Source organism: Chiroxiphia lanceolata, chromosome 6 (assembly GCF_009829145.1).
Source record: "Chiroxiphia lanceolata isolate bChiLan1 chromosome 6, bChiLan1.pri, whole genome shotgun sequence".
NCBI lineage: Eukaryota > Metazoa > Chordata > Aves > Passeriformes > Pipridae > Chiroxiphia > Chiroxiphia lanceolata.
In genome coordinates, this window is record NC_045642.1 from 56,467,985 (window position 1) to 56,488,330 (window position 20,346).

At 42.0% G+C, this 20,346-nt stretch overlaps 1 protein-coding gene across 1 annotated transcript in view; it reads left to right on the forward strand.

Annotated features, from left to right (window-relative positions):
* The first annotated feature begins 14,367 nt into the window (after positions 1–14,367).
* The window catches only part of ADSS1 (adenylosuccinate synthase 1), a 28,984-nt gene continuing 23,005 nt past the window's right edge, over positions 14,368–20,346 (forward strand). The window contains exon 1 of the mRNA XM_032690413.1: positions 14,368–14,624. Coding sequence (XP_032546304.1) covers positions 14,436–14,624 — 189 coding nt within the window. The 5' untranslated portion in view covers positions 14,368–14,435. The remainder of the gene's footprint in view (positions 14,625–20,346) is intronic.

The following is a 20,346-nucleotide window of genomic DNA, read 5'->3' on the forward strand; positions in this document are numbered from 1 at the left end:
TCCTCTAGGGTTTTCTTAATGCCAGGGGACAGTGGCTTCACATTTATATATTTTAACAACAGCAATTTCCTGCTCCTGTGCTGACTCCAGGAGAGGCCCAGCCTGGATTTCCCTTATGTAGAGGCAACCATCCACCTTACAAGAAGAATTGCAAGAATACAGACAGCTCTGCTGGTCAAGAGAGGCTGGAGGGGTGCTTTAGGGCAGACCATAGCTTCAGATGAAAACGATGGAGTTTCTGAGGAAGTGGTAGAAGATGAAAAATATATCCTGTACTGTTCCCACTACCTGCTTCTCCTGTGGGGCACTGGGCTGTAATGTTCCAAGCAATGCAGATAGCCAGGTTCTGAAATAATGTGATAACTGCCACAGACAGTCTGGAGAATAAACCCTACAAACCACAGATGTTTTGGCAATATGCTTGATCCTCGAAGTTTATAAAACTCTAAACACGAAGGAAAGAATTAAGAGAGTCAGGAACAGAATGGCTCAGCACTGGAAATTTACTGTGAGGGGTAATTCCAGGTACTGCTGTTCTTTTAAGAAACAGTCGTAATAAAGGCTGTGTAGTGTCCTAGTATAGCTGCAGGAGATTTAAACTACATTTCTGGGTGCTGCTTGTTCACAGCCAGGTTGGAGCAACTAGAAAGAAGCTTCTTTTTATATACCCAACACATAAACTCCCTTTCATCCTATTTTCAGTTCCATTTCTCAGCAGCACCTCCCCTTGAAGGTACCACAGCTGTTAGCCATGTTGTGTGCATCTCTTACCTTCACTGCAGACCTGTAAATAATCTCCTCTTCCTTCTTGCCTTGCTTTCTCCCTATGGCTGCGGTTTGAGGTGAAAAGCTGAAGGTTTTAATTTTTAAAGCATCTTTTTGTTCTGTGATTTTGATTTTTATTACAATCAGCCACAGCCATCTTCTCTTCCCAGTGCCATTTATTTTAAGCTTTAATGCTAAGGTGTAACTTTTATTTTGAGATCAGTCTTCTGTGTAAAGCAGGTCTCTTAGTGCTACCAAAATCATTAGTGCTATCTTTCCATTCCCACACCAAATAAGAAGGGTAAGAGTTTTGATAAATAGTGGTTCTTCATGTCTCCTAAGCTTACCTACAGAGATTTTGGTTTTGTTACTTTGTATAAACAAAATCTTTCTCCCTTCCCTGAGGGTTCTTTCCATCTTCTTGTCCTCCAGGTAACAAAAAGTGAGCTACACAAATGGACTTACTATAATAAGGTTTTGCCATATTTCTCTCCATCTCCTTGAAGAAAGTAAAAAAAAAAAAAAAAAAAAAAAAGATCTCCAAAACTGACACAGTGAAAGGGAACTGGTTCATCACCCAGGGCTGATGACTGTTTCACCAGTTCTCAAAAAATAAAAGGAGCAGATGGCAGGAGGAAGGAGACAGGGAGAAAATAGCTTCTCAGCTCAAGGACAAAAAAAGCCAGAATTGGAGTTATGGTGAGAACTGAGTGGTAAAACTGTGGGGAAAAGAATCAATGTGTGATTATAGGGGACTGGGGAGAAACATTTGATTTCCCTTAGCATTTGCAGCTGTTTAAAGAAGGGAGCTCCCAACATAGAGATGGTCCAATCCTGGGAAAAAGAGAAAAAAATGTTAACCAAAATCTACTCTAGGAAGTACTCAGTCGATGCCAGAGGTTATACAGACAGCTCTGCACAGGGATAGTTCCTCCCAGTGTTCCCCTAGGACAACTGAGCTGGAGCAGCTGCTCAGTAGGGTGCCTATGCTGTTGGAACAGGATGTGCTTTAGACAGTGTGGGGATAAAGAGTTGTCATGGAGCATCTTTTAATTCAAAGATAAAGCAAGTATCTATCATCCCACAAAGTGCAAATCCAAAGCAACATCGGTTTTCACTGAACCTCATCCCTGTAGCTGCCTTCAGTAATCCAGGAGGATGGAGAGGGGATTGTGAATATTCATTCCTCTGCCTTGCAACCACTTTACCTTCTTGGGCTTTCTCGTGTTGAAGAAACTCTGTTAATTTGCATTGAATTGTTATGTGGGGATTTCTTTTTTTACAATTTTTCTGAACAATTCAGTTCAGGCTTGCTTAATCTATAAATTTATTCTTGATGTGTTTCAGTTTGTCCTAACTACTGTGTGTGCTGCTCAAGTAGCAGGACAATGTATCCATGAATTCATCTCCTTTATTTCTTGTGTCATATTATGTAGAAACCTTCTCCCAGGACCCACAAATCTGCAAGTCTCTCAACAGCCATAATACTTCAAAGACTTCGTGGTAAGGCACAGCAGGAATTAATCAGGCAAGCATGTAGGAGGCATATACTGATAGAAGGCTTCTAGCCCTCCAAAAGACTTCACCACCTGTACCTCATTCTTTCAGAAGCACCCTCTATTCAGAGCCAATAGATCCTTTTCTTTCTTTTTCAAGAGTACACTGTTTTTCTTTCCTTTTCTAGGCATCCAGTGAAGGTCCCTATAGCCTTGTGCCCATAATGCTCCTATATTTCAGACAGAATAACTCTGTTGATGTTCACAAGTTTATTTGTTTGGAAAGTTCTTAGGACAAAAGGATCCTAGGCTTTTAATTTCTATAAAGGCTGTAAGAAACTTGTGCATGTTTCCTGGGACTTATTCTGCCCATCTTACAGAAGTAGTGGCAGATGATCCATAGAAATCAACCAGGTTTGTCACTATAATGGAAAAATGTATTTTCTGCTTCAAACTCTCTGCAAAGGAGACCAGACATGTCTCATCAAGAATCCTATCTGCACCAAATCATCAATATCTTTCTGGATGTTATTAAGTCTTTTCATATGACACAAATCTGTGTGACAGCAGGCCTTATAACTACTGATCTACCTGCAATGCATAGGTTAGCTACTCACTGGTTGCAATCAAAAGCAGGGAAGCTTCCAGGCAGGATGGCAATGCTCTGGTGGTGACTACAGCTCTGGAACAAGGACTGCATTTAAGAAAATGGCTTTTATCATCTTAATGTTCTGCTACAGGCACCTCAGTTGTTCAGAACGACTTTTTCCTAAAATTGTGCTCCTTATCAAAACCCAGAAATACTCTTCCACTGAGTAAAGCTCTTCTTTTACTAGCAATAATCATTCAACTTCTTTTTCTTCCTCCACTAATCATATCATTCTGGTACCAGCAGCTCTGTGGAAACCAGAGTCCTGCCTGTCTGCATAAATCCCAACAGGATTTATGCCATCCTGGCAGTTACGTGAGTGGTACCAACAAACATCCAGCCTGGCCTCTGCCCCTGAACACTAATGCAGAAATACTGCTGGCAAATTTAACGGGAGCCTGAAGAGAAACTGTGAATTGCTGTTTAACACAGTTGAACAGTTCCTGAAAATTCTGGTAGAAATCCCTGAATACAAACAAGGTTGCTACGGGATAAATCTCTAGAATGCTAATTAAGTTAAACTAATGTTCTGTTTTGTGGACAAAGGGACTAATTAAGAAGAATGCATTTCAGTCCATACTGAAAAGTTGCAGTTAAAGCTGATGAAATAGTTTGCTGGTAACATCATCACATGGAGAAGGCCAAAGGGATTGACCAGGAAGCTCCGTTCTGCTATTTACCCCCAAATCCCGGCAGCTGAGATTTTTAAGTGTGCATAGGTCATGTCAGAGTAGCTATTCATTGCAAACTGAGTTTCTTAACAAGCTTTTCCTTCTGTAACTCTTATTTACTTTTTTATTTGTTATTCTGTTCAAATGCAGGAAAATCAAGAAAGGAAGGAGCAGGTTGCAAAGTCTGAGAAAAGGAAGAAAGAACTTAAAGGAGAAGATGCAAAGAGGCTAAAGAGAGAGTATGGAAAGTGCAGTACATTTAAAAGAAATTGATTCTGTTTTTATTAGCCAGTCTTGTTAATTAGAAGGAATTTATCTGTAAACTGTGGCTGATCTAGTACAATGAGAGTGATTTTGCCATGGATGATGATGTTGTCAAGCAGACAGTGTATTAAGACATCAATTATCAATTTTCCAGTGCAAGTGAATGTTTGGAAGAAATCATGATAGGGATGTTGGAAAAAATATCACCCACCACTTTGCTAAGAGGTGAAGGGTATCCTGCTATTGCTCTGCATAGTTGTTTGGAGACTTTTAGGGGTATGGAAAGCTGCACAGACTTGAAATTCATGCAGCATGTGTCTGGTGTTATTGTTACCACAACATTTGCTTTTTTCTGATCAGAGATCTGATTCCTTAAAGCAGTTATGATTGTGCTTAAAGGAGTGTCTGTGCTCTGCTGAAGCACAGCTGATTGATGCAGTAAAGCACGTGCTGTGCTGGGCCTCCCTGGGTGTGAAGCACATCTAACGCTAACGCTGGCATGTGTATATTTTAAATTTTTATTTTGGCAAATACTTGGCATCCACTTTTATTGAAAACTTCTGCCAATAGCATTTGGTTATGATTCTTGGTTCTTCAGAGAACCACTGCAAAAAAGGCCTTAGTAAGTCTGAGTGGAGTTCACGCACATTTTACACTGGATGATCAACCCTTGGAAGACTGTGTTTTTTCTTGTAGCTGGTGTCTAAATAGATGGCCTTCTTTTAGCTCCTCTTTCACTGTTACCTTTAGAAATACAATTTTAAAATACATAAAATCCATTGAAAACTGAGCAAAACAAAGTTTGTAGTGTTGTCTTGACAAGTTCTACTGCAAACGTTTTGCATACTTGCAATCATAACACACTGAATGTAAAGCTGCAGATTAAAACAATAAACCTTTATGCTATAAATACAGAAAAGTAATTTAATATATGATAAAAAGAAATTAAAAAGCAAAAGTCACTAGCTGTAAGAATTAAAGGACTGCTTCAAGCCTATAAAGAAAAGGAGCACCAGACAAGAAGAACCTTCTGTACTTACAGCAGGAAGTTTAGGTGGAACTGTTGTTATTTTTGGTCCTTTGTGAAAAGGTGGATTTAATTCTTGGGGGGCATAAACTCAAACATGAAAGAGCATTTAGAGTCTGAATTATTTTTCAGTAATTGTTTTAGAGTCTGAATTATTTTTCAGTAATTGTTTTAGAGTCTGAATTATTTTTCAGTGCTTGTTTTAGAGAACTGTGCATAGCAGTGGTGACAATGAGAATCGGGAACTTTTAAAATCTATTTTGATCTTGCTCAGGATATGGTGATATAAAATACAGAGGGTATCAGCCCTGGCATCACGGGATGTTGAAGCTCATCTTAACATTCTTCAGTCTACGTAAAACCTTTTTTCTTTCTTCTTTTTTTCTTTCTTTAATCATATAATCAGCAAGTTAAGTCTTTATTTTCTGAGGAAGGGAGTGAAAAGACAGTAAATCAGATGAACCCCTATCAGCACGTGCTTACAGGATTATCAAGGCCTGGTTTGGTTCCACAAAGAATGAAGCACACCTTTAACTTTGCAGGTATCTCCCTTGGTGCCAGTGATATGCAGCACACAGGGCAATCCTGCGTGTGGATCTTTAAGGTCCCAGTCCTGCAGCCTTTGAATCTCTGACCTTAACCGCAGTCACATGCTCCGTCAGTGTGAATATCTGGTTTATCCAGTTGTCTGAGGATCATTTCCCTGCAGCTGACAGATCTGCCAGGGACAGCACACAGCAGCAATATCCCGTAGGGCAGGCAGTAGTCTCGCTCTCCTCGGTTCAAACAGGAGAGGTGAAGGCAGAAGCACCCACCGCTGATGTGTCATTAACAGACAACAAGGGAGGGCTTGAGGTACTGAGAGCTGCTGAGAACCAAACCAAGTCAGAGGCTGTCACCCAAATTCAGATGTATGGTAAAATTAAGAGAAATGAGCAATATTCTATTGGATTCCACATATTAAAAACAGGTTTTCTGTGAATAATATTTAAGATAGGATTTCCAAAATTTGGTGACAGGCTCCTGCTGATTTTAGGGACTCAGACATTTAGATTTCGGGGGGGTTTTTAACTTCTCTGAACGTGTTTACATAGGTATGTACACTAAGATTTTTTTTCCCATGTTTGTTAGTGGATTAAGCAACTCTCCTGCTTTAGTTTCTTCAGCTTCTGTTGCAGCATCTTCCATTACTGGGTATTTAAATTCTTCTGGAGAATTCTGTCAGATACTTGCAAGGACTATATTCTATATGTTACTTCAAGAAAAACATCATATATTATATATGTGTTATTTCAAGAGAAATAGCAACCAGAGGTTTCTTTAGCTAACCAAGTGGAAAAATGAGCTGCTTCTAATGGAAATTTGGGAGCACAGCTAATGACCAGAGTAAGCAACAGAACAAAAACACTTAAGAATAAAATAAGCAAATGTGCAGCTAAGTATCTGGTGAGAATTTATGTTTGTCACTATAATACTGTAACTGCAGCAGAAAATGAAATGGTATTAAAAGATAAAGAGCAAGTAAATTTTGATGAGCAGTACAGGAGTTCCAGAGCATAACTACCATTGTCACACATAGAAACCAACTGCAAAAGCAGATCTCCATTCCAATTTCATATATTGATATATCCAGGGTAACATACAAGAGCTTTTCTCTGGCAATATTCTTATTATATGTACTTACACAGGACTCACTCATTTGGCTGTAAGTATCCAGCCGATATATGATAAAATGTCACCAACATAAACTGGTCTTGCAACAGTAAAAGCATCTAGTCTTCAAGAGCTGGGGAAATCAGCTAATATTCTGCTGTATTGCTTGGATTTGTTTTTTTAAAGCTTTAATAATGGTTTAAAAACTGTGCATTAAGGATAAGTGCAACTTTCAGTGTGGAGTTTTCTTACAACAATTATACTATAATACATGTTTGTAATCCAGGGTGTATTTCACTTTTGTTTATCTTCATTTTAGTAAACAGAGCTAAACAAAAGTACCTGAATCTGTGAGTTGTGGGTTTAAATCACACACTAGCAAATAAGACCCCGAGCAAATGTTTTTCCTGTGTTGATTGTGAATGCTGTCATGGTACTTTTTTTTATTTTTAAGTGCAAATGAAAGGATAGACTATCTGGCTCTTAATCTCCTAAAGAAGATGGTAAATAAGTGAGAAAAAAGCTTCTTAATTGCATCTGGCAATATAAAACTGTTAAGCAGTTAAATTAATTGCACGAGAACTCTGGAAAACTGCAAAGATTCTTTTTTTTTCTAAAGAAACCAAAAAAAAGACTTGACCTGCACTCCAAGAGTTCAATGAGTTTGTCACAGTTCTTTCACTGGGAGCCTGGCAGATTTCAGCCCATGGTCTCAGGGCATAAATGAGTATAACCATATTGCAGTATTCCTCTTATCTCTTTTTTAAACATACATCTCCCTACACAATCTCCAAATCTTATATTGGCTGGAGAGGTGATTCAAATTGAGCTCATTTCATTAAAATATGTCTTTAAGTCTTTCCACAGGTTTTATGCAACCTTATTTCTGTGCACATTGTTTACTCACATAGCTGAAATAATATGAGGAAGCCTCCAGTTTTGCTATCAGCTTATTTGTTGGGCAGAGAGAGAGAAGTTGTAGATGCCCCATCCTTGGGAGTATTCAAGGCCTGGTTGGATGGGGCATTGAGCAACCTGGTCTAGTGGAATGTGTCCCTGCCCATGGCGGGGGGTTGGAATGAGATGGTCTTTAAGGTCCTTCCTAACCCAAACCATTCTATGATTCTATGATTCAACTACTAGAGAGCTTACTCTAGGATTCCACAGACTAAATAATTCCTGTTCATATCTCTAGTCAGCAAAAAGAGATCTGAAGCAGCAGTGATTGTCACATCCCACCTGAGACCCTTAACTTCTTGGGCAATCTGGGGTGACAGTTGAATCATTTCTGCCTGATCTCTTCTCAAAAATGCCCAAAGACAAAAGAATCCTGAAGTCTGGAAAAGCTGCTGCTGTGCTCAAATGCTGTCCTGAGGAGCTGTGTTGGAGCAAAGCTGGACTTATTCACAGCTTCCATTTCAAGCTTGCTAAAGCTTTATACACCTGTCCATGTTTATCAGGTTAGTTTGTTAGTCTAATAAAAGATGCAAACATTTTTCATTTCATCCTATGCACAACAGAGAAAACATATTACCACTCCCTTTTAATTTGCAGCAGTATTTACATACTTGGTGGGCGTCATCATGTCACCCTTGGTCTCATTTTTCCTAGACTAACAACTCTTTCTGTTTTTCAGCCTTAGACTTTCCTAGTTTTTTCATCCTAGGGTTTTCCAGACCTATGTTCATGCAACTGTAGCTCTCTTCCTCTTTTTCTTCAACTGGATCTCATCTTCCCCACAATGCAATGCTGGGCCTCCAGCTGGGCAGTTCAGAGTGAAAGGACACCTGCCTGCATTTTACAGGTTGTTCTTCCATCTCAGCATGGTGTTTGACTTTTCTGCAACCATGTTAACATTTTGACTCCTTTTCAGAGAGGCATCCTGGTTTCCAGCATGATATTTGTCACTTCAGCTTCATGCCATCTGCACACTAAATAAATGCACTCCATTGCATACTCCAAGTCTTTCATGGAAACAAAAAAAACAAAACCCTAACCACAAACACAGCCGTTATGATTTGATGTACACTTTGTCCAAATAATTCATTCCTTACTACTCTTCAGTCATAGATCTTCATGTGCTTTTGCACCATTTTACTATATTTATCAGGGCTGTGAACAAACAAGGGTTTATTAAAAATGCAGTTCTGAAAAGAAACAGTATAGTGTGGGTTAATTTATTCCGAATTAAATCTAAAGTGCACTGCTTTAATCCATGCACATATTTTGTTCCTATCAGTTGCCCTAAAGTAAAAAGCACTGCATTTTTTTATCTGAAAAGGGAAATGCTTGAATTTCTTTCTGTGGAATTGCAAAGGTCAAGCGTTGCAGATGAATTGGTTTTAATGGAAGAGCTCTTGGGAAGATGGAGCTCCTCTGAGACACCGATTCTGATCACTAACAGCTCATTCCCTTCTCTATCAGTACCCAGCACTAAGTGACTCAGAGGGGACAGGGACACTGCCTACCCTTACAAGTCTCATGGCACTCTGCATGACCCCACTGTTAATGTCTTAACTCAATTTTAAAGTCAAACATTTGCTTTTAACTGAGCAAAATCTACCTTGAATATTTGATTTTTTTTTCATCTCACACATCAAAATATATTTAAATCCATTGATGTCCATGGATTTGAGTTTGCTTTTGACTTGGCATAACAAGAATAATAAATCACTTTGAGTAATTAACCGTTTCATATTATTTTCATGCTGAGCTAAATGGTTTGAACTTTTATAAAAATAAGTGTTCCCCTGGTTGATTAGTTTGCTTGTAAAGTATTTGGTATTTTTTTAATGTAAAACAGTTTACAGAAATAGAATATTTGACATTGGTGGCCCTGGAAAGAAAATACAACTGGAGTTTCTGGCCATCTCAGAATGACAATGGATACACCTTTCTTTGCACAAAAACATGCAGAAATTTCCATCAAGCCAGTCACTTTGAAGATATATGAAAGTTATGAATGTATTCTTGTGGCTGAGAGCCAGAAAGACCAAACAGCTGAAAACTCTGTCATGTCCAGTCAAAAAGACTGGAGTCTATCCTTAAGCAGGACAATTTATAAGTGGTCATGCCAGGATGATTTGCTTTTAAAAAAACAAGTGCATAACCAAAACCCAAACAAATGCAGGAACAACAATAACATTACTCTGGAAAAATATTTGAGTTCCTATACTAATAGGTGTAGAGTATCATAAAGAGAGAAAAAAAAACAAATATGCAGGAATGGTAATACTAAATGCCAAAAAATATAATAATAAATAAAATTCTGGTGTCCTCTCTGACTTCAAATGTAGCTGTAAACAGCTTCTTTTGCAGAGAGGCAGCACCAGGAATATGTATTTCTTGAAGCAAAGGAGGTTTTTATATTCTAGCTGTGTAGGGCTGACTCACAAGTCATCAGTTTTGAGGAGAATTAGAGGAGAATTAATAAGGGAACTAAGTGACACCACTGCTACATTTTGCTGTCCCTGGGGCTACTGTTTTCAAATTGTGAAAACAACCATAAACATAATGCCTGACAAATATTTATTCTACAATGAGATGGTGCAGCTTTTATTATTTTATGGACAAGATTATTTTGTTACTAAGCAGCAAAAAAATCTGAAACAAGACAGAAGAGTGAGAGAAGCTTTAGAGGAAAATTTGAAATAAAATGAAAGCCTGGAAGTGAAACTGGGATAGAGTACAGAAGGAGAAAGCAAAAGTAAAAACAGATCACTGGCACTGGTGCCCTTTGAAAACTATCAAGACAGACCAAATGCAGCAGACATGGACTTCACTAAGGCACTCAGTGTGATGCAGAGTATGGGATGAGAGCAATTACAAGGGAGGCTAAAGGTATCAAGTAAAGAGAAGTCATTAACAATAATTTCTGTTGCACAGCAGGACCAGACTGGTTGCATATGTTTGAGGAGATGACAGACCAGAGCAGAAGTTTTTCAGATGAGGTCCAAAAGCTGTCAGTGCATGGCTGGGAAGAGAAACATGGACAGCTCTGGGAGTTCCTATGTGAGACAGAACAAGTTCAAGCTCTAGTGGTCTGACATTGGGCAGCTCTAGCCTGGCTGGTACCATGGCAAGAAGCCCAAAGAGCAAAGCCTGTGCCTGAGCAGCTGTGGCCAGACCTTTCTGTGCATAATAGACCACAAGAATCAAACGCCTTAAAATAATCCACAGTAATGTTCCATCCTGTATTGGGTCTGGCTGAGATGGAATTAATTTTCCCTATGCCAGCCCTCCTAGTGCTGCAATTTGCCTTGGTAGCTAGAAGGGTGTTGATAACACACCAGTGTTTTGGCTATTGCTGAGCAGTGCTTGCACACCATCAAGGTTGTCTCTCCAACATTCCCCTCTCCACCAGCAGGCCTGGGGGTGGGCAAGATCTTGGGAGGGGTCATAACCAGAATACGGGACCCAAACTTATCAAAGGCTCTACTCAGCCAAAGCTAAGAGAAAGGAGAAGGAAGGAAGGCATTCATTATTTATTACATTTGTCTTCCAGGGCAACCACTACACATACTGAAGCCCTGCTTCCCACAAAATAGTCCAATATTGCTTGCTGATGGAAAGTAGAGAATTAAATCTTTTGGGTTCTTTCCTTTGCTTACATGCAAACAACCTTTGCTTTTGCTTTAGTAAACTGCCCTTATCTTGACCCATGAGTTTTTTCCCATCTTATTTTCTCTGCCCCTGTTCTGCTGAGGAGAGGAGCGAGAGAGTGGCTCGGTGAGCAACTGGCTCCAGCCAAGGTCAACCCACGACACATCCTTACAACTGAAGTAATGGTCAAAAATAAAAACAAAGGTTAAAATTCTATAATGCAAAATTCTGAAACCCAAGCTGGAGGCTTGTCTTTCAGTCCATGTTAGATTGCACGTGGCATCTGGCTGTGAATATATGCATCAAATGCCAAGTAGCTGAATTGTGCATGTGAAGAGCCAATGGCAGAAAGCAGCAGTGGTATTTCAGTGTGTGAGATACCAGCAGTGCAGTGAAGTGTGGGAAAGGAGCTGACTTTCATCATGTATGTGAAACTTGGCAAGTCCAGGAATGTTTTAGGTGAGATATCTCCATCTGAAAGGAGAAGACATTGATCTCCACATAGAAGGTACTAGGATACTTGGCGTGTACTATTTTAGCTGCCTATATGCAAGAAAAATGAACCAAATTCAGAACAGGTGCAGGGCAGGCAGGTGAGAATAATCAGCAATTTGAGACTCTGTCTTTAGAGATGAGTGAAAAATCTTGTCTTTTTCGGCAGAGCAAAACAAAGCCAGAGACTGGATGTAATTCCCTCTATAAATAAACACACAGGAAAGGGAAAGCAAGAAGTATTTAAATTAAATGACAACATCAGCACAGAACATATAGATATAAATTGGCCAGAAGTCTGGAAATTAGCAGAGGTTTCTAACAGCTCTGGAACTTATTCATTAGGAACAGCATTGTGTTGTATGATTTTGTTGACTGCAGAAGCCAAGGAAACTAGGCTCAAACATCAGAAGTTCCCTTCCAGTCTTCTCTTCCATATTTATCACCTCCACTATTCAATGCTAAATACTCAGCCAGAGCATACAGAGTGTTAAATCTTTTCTACCTCTTTTTCCTAGAGGAAATACTGCAAATGCTAGAAATTATGTAAAGCGAGTATTTGCTGTTTGCCACCATGAATCCCTACAAGGTCCTGGAGTCTGGATTATGTCCTATGCTATTTCTATACATGCACACACATAAATTCATACATGTATGTGTACAGGCATGGGTAGATGTTTACAAGCGCACATACAGGGCATACATATGCATGACTGAAATGAGCTGTGTTTTTTTATTTCTCAGGAGTTCATCAGGGTAGTCCAGTACTATCTTTTTCTTCCTTATACTAGAGTAATGGATTGTGGAAGCACCCTTCTGCATTTTGAACACTGCACAAGCCACGTGTGTGATCTCATACATATCACAGCGTTTCATCTGAGCCAGAGTGTAAGAGAAGGAATGTGTCACTGGAAAATGCTGAATTTCTGTCCCTTACTCTCTTGGTAGGGATCACACACATGCAATTGCCAGGAGGAGAGCAGAAGCAGCACCTGGTACAGTTCCCCCTGCCTGAAGCTGTGACCTGGTATGTTCTCCTGTTTAGCTTCTGTGCATGTGTGTGTGTGTGCACTGGTATGTACGTGCACGTACGCACCTCACACTAACACAGGTGAATGTGCCTCAAACTAGTCTGTTAACATTACACATTTCAACTTGCTTCTTTTAAGGGCATGGTACCACGTGCCTGGACCTACAGAATGCATGTTGCAGAGAAAGCCAAGCGTAACCTGTGGCTGGTGCATGGAGAAGGAGTTATGGGTGACAGGCATGGTCTGTTCGCCTGTCACACCACAGAAGTGGGTCCCTGTGACACAGCTCCACATGCCTCGTTTGTTTATCTGTCTTGTACTGGTTGTCCTGTGTTTTTTCAGGTCAGTGTGTGAGTGCATGTGTGGGTGTGCATGTGTGCCTTGCCAAAATAGTCTCGGGTATCTCAGGCCATGGGACAGACTATGTATGTGCCTGTCAACAGGGTAATGCCAGTTCAGTAACAACAGTCATATGTATTTTAGGCTAAGGTGTGTGTGAGCCAAAGTGCGCCTTGCCTGTGTTTGTCGGGCCAGCGGGTGGATGTTTGTGTCTCATGATCCCTGTGTGCCAGAGCAGCTTGTGTGCTTGTCCCTCTCCCTCTGACTGTTGCATATCACAGGATACTCTGAGTGTATGTGCCAGGATTGTCCGAGAGCTAAATTCTCTGTATGTCTAACAGCAACAGTCCCAAATGCCTCAGAGCGACCTCTGTCTTGCAGTGATAGTAGCCCACGTTCCTCAGGCCAGTGTCTGTCTGTCTGTCAGTGACACAGGCTCATGTGCCTGAGAACACTGTATGTGCCTCACAGTGACACACTGTCACACCTCAGTGACAGTGACAGTCACACACCTCAGTGCAGTATGCGTCCGTACATCCCCATGACACAGCCCCACAGGCCTCAGACTGCTGTGACAGCCACATGCCTTGGACCCGTGTGCCATGACTGTCACACAGCCGTGTGCCTCAGCCCCTGACAGAGTGACACAGCCCCACACCTCAGACCCGTGGGTGAGCGTGCCTTGCAGTGATGCAGCCCTGCATGACCCAGCTCCACGTCTGTCTGCCTGTCAGTCTGTGCCAAAGGCCCACCTGCCTCAGACTCGCGTGTCTGCCTGAGGGTGTCATGGGCTCATGTCCCTCTGAGGTGCCCCTGTCACATGCGAGCCCCAGGGCTGTGCACGCCCCATGGTGCCACAGCCTCCACATCTGGGGGTCAGCGTCCGTGTGTGTGAGGAGACTGTGTATGTGTGTGTGTGAGGGGACTGTGTGTGTGTGTGAGGGGACTGTGTGTGTGTGTGAGGGGACTGTGTGTGTATGTGAGGGGACTGTGTGCGAGCAGTGCTGTCCGTGTGTGAGGGGTCCGTGCGTGTGTATGAGGGGACCTTGCATGTGAGACGTGCTGTGCGTGTGTGTCTGTGACGGGACCATGCGCGCGAGTGGTGCTGTATGTGCAGCGTGAGGAGACCGCGCGTGTGTGAGGGGACCGTGTGTGTGTGTGTGTGAAGAGATTGTACGTCTGTATGAGGGGACCGTGCATGTGTGAATGGACCATACCCGTGTGTGAGGGGACCGTGTGTGTGTGAAGGGACCGTGCGTGCGAGCGCGGGCGGGCGGCCGACGCCGAGCCCGGGGGGCAGCGGCCCCGCACGTCAGCGCGGAGCGGGGCGGGCGGCGGCGGCGGCGCCCTTAAAGGCGGGCGGCGGCGGCGCGGGCAGCGCGCAGGGCTCGGCGGCGGCGGGGAGCGAAGGCAGCGGCTGCAGCCACAGCCACCCTCCCACACAGCATGTCGGGCACCCGGGCGTCCAACGACCGCAGCAGCCACCCCGCCGCCGGCGGCGGGCTGAAGCGGGCGCGCAGCGAGCCGGGCGGTAACAAAGTGACCGTGGTGCTGGGGGCGCAGTGGGGGGACGAAGGCAAGGGCAAGGTGGTCGACCTGCTGGCCACCGAGTCGGACATTGTGTGCCGGTGCCAGGTGGGTGCCGGGCCGGCTCTTATCAACCGCTCCCTGGGCGCTTCCCCGCCCTGCGTTCCGTGCTCTCCGCGGCTCCCGCTTTCCCCCAGCTTCTCCCGGGCCCGGCGCCCTCCTCGCCGTGCGGGTCCCCTCTGCCTTCTGCTGCTCCCCCTTTTCCTCCCTCCAGCCTTGTTTCCCTCCGCCTGGCCGCCGCTCTTCGCTCTTCTGCTGCTCCTCGCTCCCGCTGGTCTCCTCCCTCCCCGCTCCCTCTCCGGCAGCCAGCGGCGGGGCGCGAGCGTGTCCCGGTGGGCAGCCGTGTGTCCCCCACACCCCCCCTCCGACCCTCCCCGGCTGCGCTTCCAAATGCCACTCGGAAAGAAAAAGCCCTGAGCTATAAATATAAATAGCTGACCCTTCACGATAAGCGACACTGGATCCCGAGGGGGCGGGGGAGGGAGGGGGGCCGGAGCCGCCTGCCCGGGGGTGCCCGGGGAGGAGCCTTGGGCAGCCGGGACCCGGGGACCCGGGTGCGGTCCGGGCTTGCAGGGATGTTCTGCCTGTGCAGGGCTGGGTGGGTGTCTCCGGGCGTGCTGCTTCTCCGGGGAAAATCGCTAATGAACCTCAGGAGTCTGCCAAAGTTTTACTGCAGGGACTGTTTCGGATGGGCGGGTTGCGTTCCCTGCAAAGCGCCTGGAGTTGTATTATAAAAAATATTTTAGGGTGGAGCATGAGTAAAATGGGGGGGGGGAACCCCCAAGTAATGTAAAAAGTACAAGATTTAGAGTTGCGTGAAACCAGGAACATCTTGCGTGGCTTTGCTTATATCTAATTTTGAGTTGAACATGATGCGAGTATTCTCAAAACAGTATATTTGCCTAGTACAAACCTAATAATTAGACACAAAGGTGATCCTAAACAGAATCTTAAAATGGTTTGGAAGGACCTTAAAGATCACCCAGTTCCAACTCCCCTGTCATGGCCTGGGACACTTTCCACTAGATCGGGTTGCTCAAAAGCCCCATCCAGCCTGGCCTTGAACACTTCCAGGGATGGAGTATCAGTAATGGTAATAACTTCTAAAGAACTTTTTTCAAACATTAGTTATGAACATATTAGATCAATACAGCTAATAATCTCTCTTGTTCCTTTAAACTATGTGAGCGCATTAATAAGTAGTCAGCTTAGTCCAGCTCAGCTGATATGTACCATGAAATTCTGCTTTAAAATGCATGATAGCTACTGAAAAGCTACAGACATCCTTGAATCCAAGATAATAAATCCAAGGACATTTTTCTAATTAAGTATATTATGTAAATAAATGTTGTCATGAAGGTTAAATATTTAGAAGGTGGAGGAAGTATTTTCATTTGGGACATTAAACTCCCAAGATCTTGAATCACCTTGGGGAGAAGTTTCCCTGTAAAAGGTAGCTAATGAAAATATATTATCAGGACTATAGCTATTTTTCCATATTTATTTCTTCCCTCCCCCAATAACGTATTACTAGGAATTTAACCTGGGGTCTCAGGATTGCTTTGGTGAGAAAGCAAAATCTAAAAGTTTTAGCTGAGGAGGAGCATTTCATACAGGCCATGGTCAAACAGTGCATTCTCATGAGGTTACTGTTACTGCTGCAGGGAGTCATGTTGGTTCTTTTTAGATTCAATTTTGAGGGATGCCCTGAGGCTGCTTTCAAGGCAGATTTGCTGTCCTTCCAGAGAACTAATTTGCAAGCGTGGCCCCCAGGAGCAGCCTCAGAAAACTCTCTGAAGGATACAGGACTCCGTGTGCGTAAGGGTCAGTGTGTTAGCAACAGGCTGGTGGCTTAGATGGGTTAATGTGCTGCTGGGCACATCCAGATTGTCTTTCTGTAGCCTGATGGTGAGACTGGGGTGGATGGAAGGCAGGTGGATCTAGAACAGCTCTGGACTCTTTTCAGAATAATGTTCACTGGCATACTTGCACACACACCGTGTGTGTGACTATAATAGGATTACTGGTCAGATGGAGATGTCTTCAGGATTGGAGTTTAGGGACTACTATGAAGTATTTGAAAGATAAAATATGAGTCAGGATTTACTTTTGAGTTGCAAGTAGTATAAAACTTCAGTGAGAAGTGGATTTTTTTTTTAATACTTAAGTGGGTGTTTGGCACATTTGGCAATTTGAGCATGCTTTAAAAAATGTGCCGTTTTAATAATTTAATATTTCATACTTTCAAAGCCAATCATGCAAGTACATAACGGGGTATGATTTTCACCTCTGTTAGAAGTGAAATGAGACTGTTAAAGCTTAGTAAAGATATACACATATCTAAGGATGTGAACTGTACTGATGAGTTCTCCCAGTGTGATAATGGCAGGTCATTAACTTACAGGTGTAATCAGCCTGAGAAGAACTTAATTAATGCTGTGCAGTACCATCAAAAACCTCACCATCTGAACTGGAATCTTGCTTGCTTCACATTCCTCCTGGAAACAGGAAAAACTTCTAGTGCCATAGCACCTATTAGAAGCAATTCCTTAAACAAGAAACATTGAATGTCTCACTTATTGGAGACTTGAGGGGAAAAAAAAAAGTAAGAAAAAAAATCCCACCAGGACTTTTTTGTGGTTTATAATATGGTGATTGACAAGGTTATTCCCTGATGTCCTGTCCACTTTGTTTTCTGAGACATTGATGGAAATTATGTTCAACAGCTTGTTTTAGTTCTCTGTGAAATGGAAGTAGAGAAATCTCTAAAAGGAATGTCTTAAAGGGGGATATTTGTCTTTTGAAACCGTGTCTCAGCTATGTAGTAGGATAATCTTTGAGCTAACCTTTCAAAAAAAGGTGGGGTTTCCCCCCTCCCTGTATAGGAATTTAAATCCAAGGCCAAATTTGAGTTTGAAGAGTTTTCTCAAAATACCAGTTCCCTAACGTTTCTGTGAAAGGAAATAATATTCATTAAATGCTTCTCAAGTATTTTAGTGTGTTGATTTTATAAGAAAAATCTGTGACATACATTGCTGCAGAGGAAATGAAACTGTATTTTCTGGGATACTAGAAAGAAAGGCAAGCAGGTGAATGGGAATAGGAAGTCCATCACAGGCACAAGGGAAGAAGCTTCAAAATATGTTAAAGAAAATTCTGTATTAAAATCCAGCCTCTTTAATTTTCCTGAGTGTTCGGAATTTAATTTCACATGTATTGATGAGTCAGTTTATTGGTCATATTGTTTCAGTTTTTCTCAGTACTTAGATTATACGCAGTCTGAGTTCAAAAGAGTTAGGTACACACCATTTGGCGACAGTGAAATATGTGACATAATTTAAATATGAGAACTTAGTTCACCTGAAGTAATTGATTTCATTTTCTCTGTATACTTGAAACATTCTTTGTGAAAGAGGATGTTTCAGAAAGGGTAAAAGATCTTGGATATTCTTGTAGATGGTGCTGTACAAAATTTTTCACAGGCTTCTTTCATTAAAATACCAGACACATGGGCACACAAACCCACATAAACAAGCAGAAAAGGTATTTCTGAATAAACTAATAACAGCAGGCCATTTAGGGCTGTTAAGGAACTGAGTAGGTTTAAGTTTGGGTTATTAATGGAGGACATCAAGAACATTTTTCCTCTAAATTGCTCTGTCAGCAAGCAAAGGCACTCAGAAGCAGAACATCAGAGTCCAATATTTCTTTCTTATTGTGGCCTCCTGGGGCTTGGAGCTGCCTTATGCTGTGCAGTACTTCTAATCCCTGGTATATTTTCAGAGAAGGGTATAACCAAGGAGCTCAGTGACAAATAGTTAATTTTGATGCTTCTTTTAAAAACAGGGTTTGCATTTGTTTAAAGCTTTTAACTAGGAGAATATTGGACATAAAGAGAGGAGTTCACTTTTTACCAGGCCTTCTAGCATGTTGTCATAGAACAAGAAGTCCTTATATAAGATGAAGTAGTTTGGGTACATATAACATACTAAAGAAGAAGTAATTTGGGTGCATATAACATACTAAAGAAGAAGTAATTTGGGTGCATATAACATACTACAGAAGAAGTAATTTGGGTACATATAACATACTACAGAAGAAGTAATTTGGGTACATATAACATACTAAAGAAGAGAGGTTTGGTGTTGTTCAAAACATGGTTTCAGATCATGATGTCTTTAGTGGCAGCTCTCATTCCAGCTGTACCTTTCTCACATCACCTAATATGCTGTCTTGTGCCTACCTTCAAAGCTGGAACTTGTGGCTGGTATTAGGTACCAGGGTTTTAATTAGATAATTTCTCAGATCTGGTTTGGAGCATGATCAAACAGTCACCTGTCACCAGGGCCAAGGTGGAAGGCTTCCAGAGGCACTGCTTAAACCAGATCTGTTCCTAAAAAGTCATATGTAGTATGTCCTCAGTTAACTGAGGCCAGCTGGTGGTCATACAGTTCTAGCTGTTTCCTTAAGCTGAGGCTACATAAGGTACACTGTAATAATAACTTTTCACTGAATGTGTTTACTGGACAATTCTGTTTGTGATTGGAAAAGGAAATAGTGTGCATTGTCATATATGGCAAGAGAAGTACCTTGCATCTTTGCCAATAGCGGCAGATTACTCATGAGACACTTTCATAATTCAAGTGTGTGCCAAGAATGCCTAGGAATTTCTCTTGTAATGGAGAGTAAACAGTTCTGCCTTTCCTGATGAAATTTTCTTGGGCAATAACGTTGTTTTTCAACAAAGCAACCCAAAGGGCTGTAGGAAAATACCTCATAAACAATTTGACAAAAATTTTGAAGAGAAGGGAAGACTTTCCAAAAGCTTAATGTGAAAGATACAAAAACTATCACCAGTAAGTGAGTAGAGCCCCTGTGATAATCACCATTACCTGCAGTGGGTCACATCCCAGTTGCTGAACAGATGGGTGAAATAGTGGTGGCACAAATGCACCTTTCCTTTGCTTCACACCAACACCAGTGGCAGTGATTCAGCAATAGGGACTAGGCCAAGGCAGTTTTTAAGATTTTTCAAGATATCATTTGGCACTGCTGTTCCAGTGTGCCCATGACAATGCTGGATGTGTCAGTCCTGTGACACTTCTGCCTTCTGGAAGTCTGGAAGCAATCTGCTTGATGTTGTCAGCATTCCCCCAAGAAATGACATTTAAGAGGCAACACCAAATGGTAAGAATGTGATTGCATTAAGAAGAGCTGTTGTTAAATTTCTTAAGCTTCTCATATTAAAGGTTTTGTTTTGTACTAATTATGCAGTCATTTTTAAAACATTTCCTCTATCCAAGTCAATATCCTTTCAAGTTAAGAATTGCTTTGGTTTCAAAAAAAGGATCTTCTGATATTTTGAGGCAAGTGGACAAAAATTACAGTTAATGTTAATACTGAAGAAAAACTTAGGAGGTTGAAAAAGGTTCAGAAAATCTGACTGTTAAGGTCTTTTGTGGTTGAGTAGTTCACAGTTATTTAGACTGAGAGATTTAAACAGGTCATACACCAAGAGTGTTGAGTGGCCAATTTTCTTGATGTAGTGGATGCTAACAAATAAGATTAGGAGGGTCTAACCAGTAGGAAAAGCCTGGCAATGGTTTGGGATACCATTGCAACGTTAGAGAAGGATCTAGGCAAGGGTGAAGGGACGTGCCCAATGCTTCCACAAAAGTAACTCATATTATTCCTGGTTTCCTTATTTCCTTGGTTTAGTGTTTTAATGAGCGCATTAAAACAATGCTGTTTTAATACAGCATTGTAAATG